This window comes from Gopherus evgoodei, chromosome 1 (genome assembly GCF_007399415.2).
Source record: "Gopherus evgoodei ecotype Sinaloan lineage chromosome 1, rGopEvg1_v1.p, whole genome shotgun sequence".
NCBI classification, from domain to species: Eukaryota; Metazoa; Chordata; order Testudines; family Testudinidae; genus Gopherus; species Gopherus evgoodei.
The window spans coordinates 152080356-152093440 of NC_044322.1; the positions used below are offsets into that span (position 1 = coordinate 152080356).

General features: G+C 37.8%; 1 protein-coding gene across 1 annotated transcript in view; it reads right to left on the reverse strand.

The window, feature by feature from the left end:
* Positions 1–13085, reverse strand: part of CFAP47 (cilia and flagella associated protein 47) — a 681124-nt gene that overhangs the window by 174540 nt on the left and 493499 nt on the right. The window contains 2 exon segments of the mRNA XM_030575652.1: positions 5987–6094; positions 8324–8499. Coding sequence (XP_030431512.1) covers positions 5987–6094; positions 8324–8499 — 284 coding nt within the window.

Below are 13085 nucleotides of genomic sequence, written 5' to 3' on the forward strand. Positions count from 1 at the left end.
TAGTTAATTGCTTTAGCTTTTGATCTATTTTTAATGACCAATATTATTTTAAATTTATCTCATTATTCTCTAGAGCCATTATAAAATATTTATTATGCATCCTGGAGCTTTAAAAATATTATTATAGTATCTTTTTTTTCCTGTCTAAAAAAGAATTCCTTCCTAGTAGATAAATGAGAAAAATGATGCATTTTAATTAGGGCTGTCGAAATTGATCGAGGGACTTAAAAATATAGTGGTGATTAATTGCAGTTTTGTTTGCACTGTTAAATAACAACAGAATATCTATTTACATTTATTATAAGTATTTTGGATGTTTTTGTACATTTTCCAGTAGCTTGATTTCAATTATAGCACAGAATACAATGTGTACAGTGCTCGCTTTATATTATTATTTTTATTACAAATATTTGCACTGTAAAAAAAGATAAAAATCTACAAGTTGAAGCATGAAGGGGCATACGAATGCTTAGCATATCTGGCATGTGAAAACCTATAAGAGTGCTATGCAAATGCCTGTTCTCACTTTCAGGTGATGTAAATAAGAAGTGAGTAGCAGTATCTCCTGTTAATGTAAACAAACTTGTTTGTCTTACCAATTGGCTGAAGAAGAAGTAAGACTAAATGGACTTGTAGACTCCAAAATTTTACAGTGTTTTGTTTTTTAGTGCAGTTATGAGAAAAAAAATCAACATTTTTAAGTTGCTCTTTCTCTAAGGAGATTGCACTACAGCAGTTCTCAAACTTCATCGCACTACGATCCCCTTCTGACAGCAAAAATTACTACATAACCATAGAAGGAGAGAGCCCATCCAAGTCCTTCTGTCCACTACAAGGGTTGGTAGGGGGAAAAAGCTGAAGTCCGAGCCTTGATGCACCAGCCAGGGAGGCCAAAGCCCGAGGGTTCAGCCCCAGGCAAGGGGCCTGTAACCTGAGCCTACTGCCCAGGGCTGAAGCCGAAGCCTGAGCCCTGCCATAGGGCCAAAGCCCTTGGACTTCTACCCCAGGTGGTGGGGCTTGGGCTTGGAGCCTGGGCCCCAGCAAGTCTAATGCCAGTCTTGGTGACCCCATTAAAATGGAGTCACAACCCATTTTGGGGTCACAGCCCACAGTTGGAGAACTGCTGCACTACAGTACTTGCATGAGGTAAATTGAAAAATACTATTTCTTTTGTTTATCTTTTTCATAGTGCAAATATTTGTAATAAAAATAATAATATAAAGTGAGCACTGTACACTTTGTATTCTGTGTTGTAACTGAAATCAATATATTTAAAATGTAGAAAAACATCCCAAAATATTTATAATAAATTTAAATTGGTATTCTATTACTGTTTAACAGTGTGATTAAATTTGCAATTAATCACTTTTTGATTCTAGTTAATTTGCTTTGCATTAATTGCTTGAGTTAACTGCAATTGACAACCCTAATTTTTAATTATCAGAGGAGTAGCTGTGTTAGTCTGGATCTGTAAGAGCAGCAAAGAGTCCTGTGGCATCTTATAGACTAACAGACGTTTTGGAGCATGAGCTTTCATGGGTGAATACCGAAGTGGGTATTCACCCACGAAAGCTCATGCTCCAAAACATCTGTTAGTCTATAAGGTGCCACAGGACTCTTTCCTAATTTTAATGTACCATTTGTGAACAGTAATTGTTAAAAATATTTAGAGTTTATTTGAATGTCCTTCTTTATTTATTTCCTTTTAAAGCATCTCTATGTTCTGCTCCTCTGTCACAGAGTTTTTCCTACTTCTAAGAATATCGTGTTAAAACACTAATATTCCCTTAAAGAGAATGTTAGGCATATTAAACTGTATTAACTGCATGCGTAAATCATGTTCAAGTTGCTCACTTTGTAGGTAAGGCCCTAAATTACACCAAAGATTAATACAAGCTTGTACAAAATGTCACTCAAACTGTGAGGATTTGGTCTAACACTTTCTCCAAAAAGTGGCAATGACAAATAACTGTAAACACTTTTTAAAATATGTAATTACTGTTGTTGTTAAAGATCATTTATCCTATGCAGATCCATCAAAAAATAAATGTGTTCTATTATTATTATTAAACTTACATGGAACTTTACAAACAGACAGGCTACCTAATTTAAAGGCCTTGATTCAGCTAAGCATTTAGGCTATCCTTCTGACTCCTTACTAATACACCTCTACCCCAATACAACATGACTCGGTATAACACGAATTTGGATATAACGCGGTAAAGCAGCGCTCCAGGGGAGCAGGGCTGCGCACTCCAGCGGATCAAAGCAAGTTCTATATAACGCGGTAAGATTTTCTGGCTCCCGAGGACAGCGTTATGTTGGGGTAGAGGTGTATAAGAAATTCTATTATGTTTAAAGTGGCTATTCCCATGAATATGGCTTTGCAAGGCATGGGACAAAACATGGGATAGCAGTTCAGGAAGTGGAGAGTATGAACAGGTTATTCATGAAGAGAAAAAATAGGACAGGATTTCTGGAAGAAGTAAATTTGAGGAGAAAACTGAGGAGGGCCTTTGCTGGACCGAAAGTAGGGGGCAGCATGAAGCCAGGAATATGAAAATGGTTAAAGCAAGGAAAGAGGGTTGAGAAGTGTGCTGCAAGCTATTTTAATCCATTTTGTTAGAGTTTGTATCACATATAATGTCTATTACTGTTTATTTGTTCGCCTTTCCTTAATTAAAAAATCAGCTCCTTCTCAATTCCTCTTATGTTGTTCTCCTATGCTGCACAGGTATCCTATGCAGGTGTATTCATCTATCAGTATGAAGGGACTAGAATCACATATACTTTCTTGTAAAGTATCAGAGGGGTAGCCGTGTTAGTCTGGATCTGTAAAAGCAGCAAAGAATCCTGTGGCACCTTATAGACTAACAGACGTTTTGGAGCATGAGCTTTCGTGGGTGAATACCCACTTCGTCAGGTGTATTTTACTTTCTTGTAAAGTAACACAAAATTTAATTTGAAAGTAGAATCTTGAAAGTCAATGAATTTTAAATAATATTTCTGACGGGCATGTGGTGTACTTAACAGCGCTAATCCTCTCCAATGCATACTTTCATTATGCATGCATACTAAAGTAGGAATTCCCATAGTGGAGTGGACCAATTGTCCATGTAGGCTTGTGTGAAGCAGTTGTCAATGCCAGATGCTTCATGTGAAAGAGCATAAACTCCTTATCATATACCTAATCATGCAAGTCTGTACCAAGAGAGAAGATTTATATTTGATCACAACTGGTGGCAAGCGTTAGATCTGAAACCTGAGGATGCACAAACTTTGCAATTTTAACCTATCAAAGAATAACTGCCAAGGCTATTCTCCGTCATATGAATCCCACCTGCTGCAACTCATACACAGTTTGTTAACTGAAAGGTTTTTAAAGCTACAGTTTTAAAAATTATGCAAAAACATTAAAAACATTTATGTATTAATAGATATGGGAAAGGAGCAGCTATGGTATTTTACACACATATTTCCTTTCAGTTCATCTATCCATTTACCAATAATTTAGATAGACAAAATGTAACTTCACTCTTAAAGTTATTATTATAAACTCTTTCAACATACACATCACTAATCATAAACACAGGTGCGGGAACTAGGGGTGCGGGGGTGTTGCAACACCCCCAGGTTTCACCAGGAGAAGTTGGCCAGGGCTGGTGCTGCCAGAAGCATATACATGCTTTACAGCGGAGGTCCTCAATCTGTGCAGCATGCCCCCCCAGGGGATTGCTGAGGAACGTTTTGGGGGGTGCAGCTGAGGGTTAGGTCAGTCCCTGGTGGGTGGGGAGGAAGCACCACCCAGCTCCACTCCTGGCCCCAGCCTGGCTACTGGCTCCGGCGGCCAGTCCAGGGGCTCTGCTCCTGGCTCTGCCACTGAGTATTGGCTGCACAACCCATGGCCAGAGCTCTGATCCTGGCCTCACATCCGGGGTCCCAGCTGCCAGTGGCCCCGCGCCTCGGGCTCTGCTCCTGGCCCCGGCACCCAGGGTCCTGGCTGCAGCTGGCCCTGCACCCAGGACTCCACTCCCACTCCCACACGCGGGGTCTCAGTTTCTGCTGGCCCCACATTCTGGGGCTCTGCTCCCACCCCCAGCTATGGTCTAAGCCAGGCCCCCTTTACTCCTCTCCATGCCCCCTGCCTCTCCCAGAGCCACAGCCCACTCCTGGCCCCAGCTCTGGGGGGGGAACAGACAGGGGTAAGGTGGGGGCATGAGATAATTGGGGAACAAGCACTTTCAGCTCCCCCACTGTAAAAAAGTATCCCAGTGCCACTGATCATACAGTTGACATAGCTAAAGATAACACATAAAACACCAAAACATGAGTCCAGGTTTTCAAAAGCGTACAATATCCAGCAGCTCCCATTGTTGAAGAGAGCTTCTAGGTGCTGAGCACTTTTGAAAATTTGTCCCCAGTTGTGGGTGCTGAAAGCTTTTGAAAACCTGACCCTAAAAGCTGCAAATATGTTTTGAGAGTCAAATTATGTTGCGGGAACGTAAGGCGAAATTTTATAGGAGGAACAAGACAAGAGGATCGCTACTACATACAGCCACCGGAGATGCACCTCCCAAACAGTAGCAGAGTTCATGCACACCTGTAAGGTCTGCAGGAAAGAAGCTTCAGTACTTCACATCTCTGGAGGTGAGATGAAGATAAGCGGTGTTCACAATTTATAAAATGGGCCACTGGGGAAGGTCCATGATTAGGAAAGGAAAGTCCTATACAACTTAATAGAGAATGGTATCTTTTATAGAGCGTTTAAGACAACTTGTAGAATTCTACAGTATTGTAGCCAATTACCTCATTTTATTTATCATTGTATTATTCAGTGTTATGGTCAACTCATATGCTGTATCATATATAATCAATGTATGCTAAAGAGATTTAAATAGTAGGATTATAGGAGTACAAGATTGACAAGTGTTTAGGAGTGATGTGTGTGTATTAGTTATACAAGTAAAGCATGGCTGCAATGCAAGGCCTACAGGCTGAGCCCTCAAAGATTTTAACGTAACCATACTAGGCTGTAGTTTTAGAATGCTTGACATGAGAGGGTGACTTAGTAATAGCCCTATGAGGATAAAGGGAACTAAGGAACAAGCTATGAAAAAAGGGCAATATTTATGGGACGTGGAAGTACACATAAGGAAAAGAGAGTTGAAACACTCACACATATGGATAAGATGTGCAACATGGTCAGAATAGCAAAGTAAAAGAAGTACCCTGGTTGGGCAAAAGTGGGAAGACCACAAGTGAAACCTGAGCAGGAACCATCCCTCTGTTGATGATGATCTGTTAAATATATTCTAGGGTCTGATGGATATCTTGAGGATGTGAGTAAGACTAGTCTTTGGTATTGTATGAGTTTTTGTAGGATTTATACATGCATGGGTAATTACAACTTTACTTGTTGTTTCAATAAAACTTGTAGTACAGATAAGACTTTGTATTTGTGGTTGTGTCTGGGGTCATTATCCTTGGTCTTTGTGTGTTCCTGGAGTCTGCAAAACTGAGAAAAGCACCAGAGGTGATATTCACTCTCTTGAGCTTGAAACTGTAGCACCAGGAGCTGAACACAAGGTAGTTTAATTCAAAACTACTACATTCAATTTAAGTAAGAAAAAGGCTACCATATGGATAACTTGCTACTAAATTCTGCAGCTGTTTAAGAGAAATTTATAGAGACCTCTAATTAGTTAAATTCCAATTAAATTGCCTTTCCACAAGCAGAATTCAATATGTATCATAAGATATTAAAGATACAATCTGTGAAGATCCTGACTGTATGCGTTTGACTCTTATTACTAGGGCAGCTAGGTGCTATAGTAACGCAAATAATAATAATATGGTACATGTACATCTGTATAACTAGATCGAGATGTAATCTGCTATAGTTCCAGAATGAGTACTTGTTTATATGTTTTATATTAGATATTGACATCAAGGAACAAATTATATTGAAGTATGATGCTGTACTTACTTTCCAAGCTCACATTCTATTTCAGGTAAGGTAGTTGGCAATGGTTTCTCTGAAGTCAGCTTCAGTGCATACCAAAACTCCCCAACCATCTCCGACAGGAATATGATGCTGAAGACAGAGAGATAAACAAGTTCCGTTTGAGATGTCTTTTTTTATAATGTCCAGACTGATAAAAGCACAAATTAGAATTTTAGAAAAAATGTGTTCAACAAAGTGACCCCTTTGTTAACTAGTATAATTTTCCACTAAGAGTCCTATACAGCCTCACAGATACAGTAGCATCTGGATACATTCATCACAAATGAACACTGATCTTTAGAGAGATCCATGGGCAATCAACAGGCTTCATCTTTCTTAACTTTTCAGTTGAAAAATGGCAGTTTTTATATTAAAAGCAGAAAAACTAGAATACATTTCCCACTTGAACTTATAGGAGAAAATTTTAATGTAATTCAAATGTCAGGGCAGTTTTCTACTAGATGTTTCGAGACCTGCTACATCATCTAAAAATAAAATAGGAAGACATCATTAGTTCATTTTAAAATGAAAATACTTTTAAAAACTAAGAGATCAAAACTGAAGCATATATAAGAACATGACAGATGGATATGTTTCAATGACGTATTCATTATTCTGCAATCAAATCTTGTCAGGATTGAAAGTTATTTGTTGCTATGTGAGATACTTAGAGTAGTGTATTTTTGTGGCAGGCATTTTAACACATTCCATTCTTATTACAGAGTTGTTTTTCTATTTCTCATTTTGTGGCCAGGAGAATCACAAAAATAAGTTAAATAAAATTACAGTAAACATGTTAAACCATTCCAACATAGCTAAAAATACAACATGCAGACCTGAGCTGCATGAAGTATCAGCTCCTGTTTAATTAAAACAAAGAGACATGAGTTCTGATTTATGCCTTTATAGGAACTATGAGGCAGACTGTTCACTGTGGCCACTTTACACTGCACTCCTAGCATAAACTGGCTTTGAAATCAGCATTAACTGGTCAGGGAAGATTACTCAAGTGTAAAGATGATAGCAGAGCCACCATAAGGGATTTTTCAGCACTCTTCTTCCCAGTTGCTGGCATAAACATGGTAAAGAGGCAGCAGCCTGGCTGCACTTGCCATGCCAATTTCTGACTGCATTTTCGGACTCTCAGAGCTGTTTGTCAGTGATTTAATTTAGGGCAGACCTCAGGTTGCTCTAGCATGACCAGGGAGACCAGCTTTGCACAGAGCTATAACAGGATCAGGGTAGTGCAAAAGTTACACCACCTTTGCCCATGCCCCCTTGGCCTGCATGCTGCAGATCAGCTGAAACCAAGAACTGCCCTCTAGATTTCTCAAGTTAAAAGCACATATCTTATCTGAAAATTATGAATTTGAAAAAAAAATACTCCACCAGAATATTCTGACATAGCAAAATAAAGCATATTTTCATTCTCAGCTTTCAGAAATGATCAGTTCTGTATCTTGTCTCTGAAAATTTTACTAGAATGTTAACAGTGGTCATTTCTATAAAACTATAGCCTCTGAAAGCTGTAGTGCAATAATACTTGGCAGCATTCTGTTCTTGGGAAAATCAATAAGAACACATTGAACAATTGCTTTTGAGACTGCTGATTTTGGTGAACTTCAGCCAACTAATGCTTAATTAACAATTCCCTGAAAAAAAACTCTTACAATTCTGCAGTGTTAAGCAGCCTGCCTTTACTAGTTCAGCTGAGAACTATGATCTGTGGCAGCAACTCTGAAACCAAGACCAAAAGGTCATCAGTCTTATCACTGGTAGTTATCATACTGTACAGACTCTTCTGAGTTTCCAATGTGGTGAAACATCTTTAATTTAAATCTTCTCCGTATTCATTAAGAAGATCATTTCTAATTAATGGAGAATTCTCAAGCTAAACAGATTTTAATGAAGACTGATAAAGGGTTCTTCACCTCTGTTTAGTGAAACAATTTTAGTTTAGTTTCCTTTCTGCAGAAAGATGGCTCCATGTCTCTCCCTTTATGGGAAGTGAGAAAATTAAAAATTCATTTGGAGTCCATATTTTGAGATAGATTTTCTGATATTAAAGTAATATCATAAGAAAATGTACACATGACTCAAGTGATACCCATCAAAGAATTGCCATCTGCCTATCAGCCATCAGAATTATTCAAAGAAAGTGGCAGATTTGTGTAGAATATATCTAATGTTAAAAAAGTAAAACAGAGAACACAAAATATTTCTAACATTCTAGGGTTAAGGAGTTATTGTAGGGTCTAGTGACAATATTTGTACTGAATATTATAAAGCACAGATACATGTTAACACTCTGCATCTTACCTTCCTTCTGAAGTGCCAGTACTAGCTGGGGAATATTTTACTTCATAGGAAAGAGTTTCTTTTGGCTGAAGAACAAGAATTGTTTCTCCACTAAGTGCAGCACCCATTAACACTACATCTAACTGTAGAGTTTCATGTGTAGGATTAGTGATGGGAATTTCAATGCCAATGGTATCCTAGAAACACAAAGTGAATGAATTATAGGACTTTCACGGTCAAAGAAGCTTGTTAAAGATGAAGTAAGGAAGATGGTTCTACATTAACTGAACTGAATGGCACATAGACCATATTTAATTTGATAAATTAACATAGTGTAAATGCACCAAGAGGCAGCAGCAGCCAACCACCCAATCATAAGTCATTTCTTGTTCCATCTAGTAATCAGGGGTTATCAAACTCTCCAGCCAACCCTTTCCGCCAATATGCCATGTACTTTACCAAGTCCCATCTTACATTATAATGCTAGCCAGCACCCTATCATTGCAGAGAGAGCTAGTGCAGCCCAGTGACCTCTCAAAGTCACTTGCAAGGTTTCTGCAAGGCTCCTCTCTCTTCATTTTTAAGTCCCATCATAACGCTTTACATGGTAAAAAACTAACAGTCCAACCCCACCTTGCTTATCTCTCTTCTTTAACCCCTATTTTCTTGTCTGTCTTTCAACTGTGAACTCTTCAGGCAAAGAGTATCCTTTCTCAAACGTCCAGAAAGCACACAGCATATCATGGGAAATACCAAAACTAAATAATACATAATGGTACCAAAATCAAGATGGAGACAAACTGTGGCCTGGATAGATACACATTTACACCTCTGTATTGGATACCTACAACATGACTAGAAGTCCGGGAGAGGAAGCAGATTCCACAGAACTGTTATGTTTCCCTCTTGGGCTGCTTCTGAAGCTCTGCAACAATGCATTTCATCTTCTTTCAGGGGTCATGGCTAAGCCACAAATGAGCATATAGTAAGTTTGGCCCTATGTACTTTATACACAAGCTTTATTCCACATCAAAGATGAAATATTTCATCTGGGTGGGGATGGAGTATTTTATTCAAAAAGGCCCACTCTTTGCTGGTTCTTACATGTATTGCACACACTTTCTCCAAACCATGTCCCTTTTTCTAGTACTGCACTTGCTCATACAAAACATGTTAGTATGCGTTTCCATTTTCTGTTGTTCTCCAATCAAAGGCTGTCAATGTGCAGCACATTCTCTTTTTTGTACATAAGACAATGTGATTCTTAGAACAGAATCTGGCCCACAGCTTGAAGTACAAAAAGTGGAATCCTACCTTAATATGAAATAAGACAAAAACAGAACAAATTATCTGAGAAAATGAAAAGATAGTAAACTTTTAGCATGAAATATTTTACATCCCACTCTCAGCTGCTTATACCTACATTGCACTTGCCTATAATTTAACACATTCCTTTACATTTACAGAAAATGGCTGCTGGAGTTGAACACACATACAATGAATTTAACGTTCTACAGATGGTAGGATTACACCAACAGTTCAAATCATTCAAGTGCCTTGCATCAGGAAGATGCAATCTAAATTTGCAATAAAATACTTTAAAGCTCAGATTAACGGTTTTTAGTGGTTTAAACAAATTTCTAAATGTATTTGCTATTTTATCGTTAAGGGCTTCAAAACAAAGCACTATAAAGGCCCGTGTATGTTTCTGTTTAAGAAATATCTTTATAGCAAAAGGGAAATACTTGAATGTCTGTCTAAAAAGAAACTGTCAATTTTTTTTAAATAATTGTATTCAAAATAATTTATAGTATTTCCTTAGAAACTTGCAATAGAAACCTGTTCCCTACCAAACACCTCTCCTTTGTGTGCATGGACGACTCACACACTCATAGGTTTGTTATTACAGGGATAGTCATGAGAGCAGTTCCACTGGCATCTTTAGTATGTATGTATATTACAAATTTCTAGAGTCATTCTTGAAATGCATTACTTTTGCACCTAGCCTTTTATGTGGAGGCATAGTACCAGGAAGAACTACAAGATTTCCATCTACACACATTGAAACAGGTGTTTCTCAAACAACAGGCCCAGGGCAAAACCTACCAGAGGAGAAACAAAAGAGCTAAAGCAGCAGCAATTCCCAGCCAGATTTAGAACACTTTAGTTAGACTTACAGGTGGTTGTTCAATTTGTTTTTACGTTTTGAGGGAATATTTTTTATCAGTGACCTAGAAGAAAACATAAAATCATCACTGATGATGTTTGCAGATGATGCAAAAATTGGAGGCATGGAAAATAATGAAAAGGACAGGTCACAGATTCAGAGTGATCTAGATCACTTGGGAAACTGGGTTCAAGCAAACAATATGCTTCTGAATATATTAAAATGTAAATATGTACATCTAGGAATAAAGACTGTAGTCCATACTTCAGAATGGGGGACTATCTTGGAAAGCAGTGACTCTAAAATGATTTGGGGGTCATAGTGGATAATCAGCTGAATGTGAGTTCCCAGTGTGATGCTGTGGGCCAAATAGGCTAAACAGGGGAATCTTGAGAAGGAGTAGAGAGGTTAATTTATCTCTGTATTTGGCAGTCATGTGACTTCTGCTGGAATACTGTGTCCACTTCTACCGCCCACAATTCAAGAATGATGTTGATATATTGGAGAAGGTTCAGAGAACAGTCACAAGAATGAATAGAGAATTAGGAAACATGCCTTCTAGTGACAGACTCAAAGAGCTAAATCTAGTCAGCTTAGCAAAGAGAAGGGTAAGGGGAAACTCAATTGCAGTCTATAAGTATCTATGTAGAGAACAAATATTAAATAATGGGCTCTTCAATCTAGCAGACAAAGGTATAACACAATCCAAAGGCTGGAAGTTGAAGCTAGACTAACTCATACTGGCAATAAGGTGTAAATTTTTAACAGCAAAGTTAATTAGCCATTGGAACAATTTACCAATAGACATGTTGGATTCTTCTTCACTGACAATTTTAAAATCAAGATTGGGTATTTTTTCTAAAAGATCTGCTCTAGGAATTATTTTGGGGAAGTTCTATGGCCTTTCTTACACAGGAGGTCAGGCAAGATGATCACAATGGTTCCTTCTGGCCTTGGAATCTATTAATATGAATTATGAGAAAGGGAATGGCTGTCACTTTGCTCATTGTGACTACTCCCAAGACAAGTTAGCTTTAGGCAACCACTTTGCCAAAAATCAAATGACAATGTGCATACTTAGCGGCTCCTCCCATACATGCAAAGGCCTCTTGTTTTTACTTTGTTATAAACTCCTATTTCTCTTCCGGATAGCTATGGGTGAACTGAAAATGTTCCTTTACCTTTGCAAATGATCTTCCAATTCTAATAAAATTCAATCTCAGCTTCATTTTTATGAACATATTGATGAAGTACTTATACATGGATATTAATCTCAGGTGGTACACCACCCAACACTGAGGTACTCAAAACAGTGGAGCTTAAACATTAATTAATCTGGTTGAGTGTGATCTTGTAGCTAACTCAGATTCCACAACTCTGTAGCTCCATAAATAAAACTTAAAATCATTATGCTAGGATGCCTCTCTGCAACTATCACAGATTAGAAGAACCACTATACAGTAATTATTACTGGCATTGATATGTATAGATATACAGTCAGAAATCATCTTGGACTAAAACTAAAATTGTGCGATTTTTTAATTCATATCTCACCACAAATTACACCTCAAAACTACTGCATTCATTTGACTTTAATATTAGGGATGGGCAAAGAGGTTTAGATAAAGAACTTCCTCTTCCAAATTCTGGAATCAACTAAACTCAAATGTTTTGTGAATTTCGAAATTCAAATTTCCATTTTTGCCCACTGATGCAGTTCTAGGATTTAGGAAGTATAAAATGCAAAAGCAGTTCCTGAGATCTTTGAAGCCTAAGTGGAAGCAGAAAAAGTGAGAAATGTCAAGAAACAGATTCTGCTCTTAAATTTTTTCAACCTATTTCTACAAGCCCAAGAACACTGAAAAGTTTGGATAAGATTTAAAAAAAAAATGTTTCCTGATAGCTTTGGTTGGGGCAACAGCTAAGTGTTTTTGAGGTTTGCTTCTCACTTCTTCAAGTTTCATATATAGAAAAATAAACTGCATTATCAACTTTAGGTTTCAGCCATAGTATACTAGAGATTCACAGAAACAAGCTTAACAAACTTGTCCTGTGTCTTTCATCTGCCAAAAAAAGTCTCTAAAATAATTTTTTCAAGAATATCCATGCAATTCACAGATTCAGAAGTAATAAATAATAAATTAATACTAAAACTATTATCAATGCCTTTCATTCTGAAAGATCTCTGATTAGAGATAGGAGCAATCTGGGGGTGCAGACCCAGAGGCAGGATATTTCTAGTTCTGCTGTCTCCCATCTTCCCTGTTGGGGCTGATGCATGAATGGTATGTAGAAGAGAGAAAAATGGATGCTGAAGCACCAGAGGAAGATTATGTGGATTTATTGATGGGAACTTGGGAAGGATTGCCTATTAGCTACTGATCTCCTTTTGTGTTCTCTTTTTCAGGACACAACTCAGGAGTGTGGGAGAAGCTGTGGAAGGAGTGCATAAACTGCCATGGCAACCTCCCAGTAAATTAGGTTTGTTGGTCAGTCCATGTATCTATTAATGAATCTATGCTTTATTCTTTGTGTTTTAGAGGTAAATCTTAGAGGGAACTTTTTTTTCTTTCCTAAGTTTAAAGTTTGAGTAGAAGTTTAAAAAAAATGGTTTTC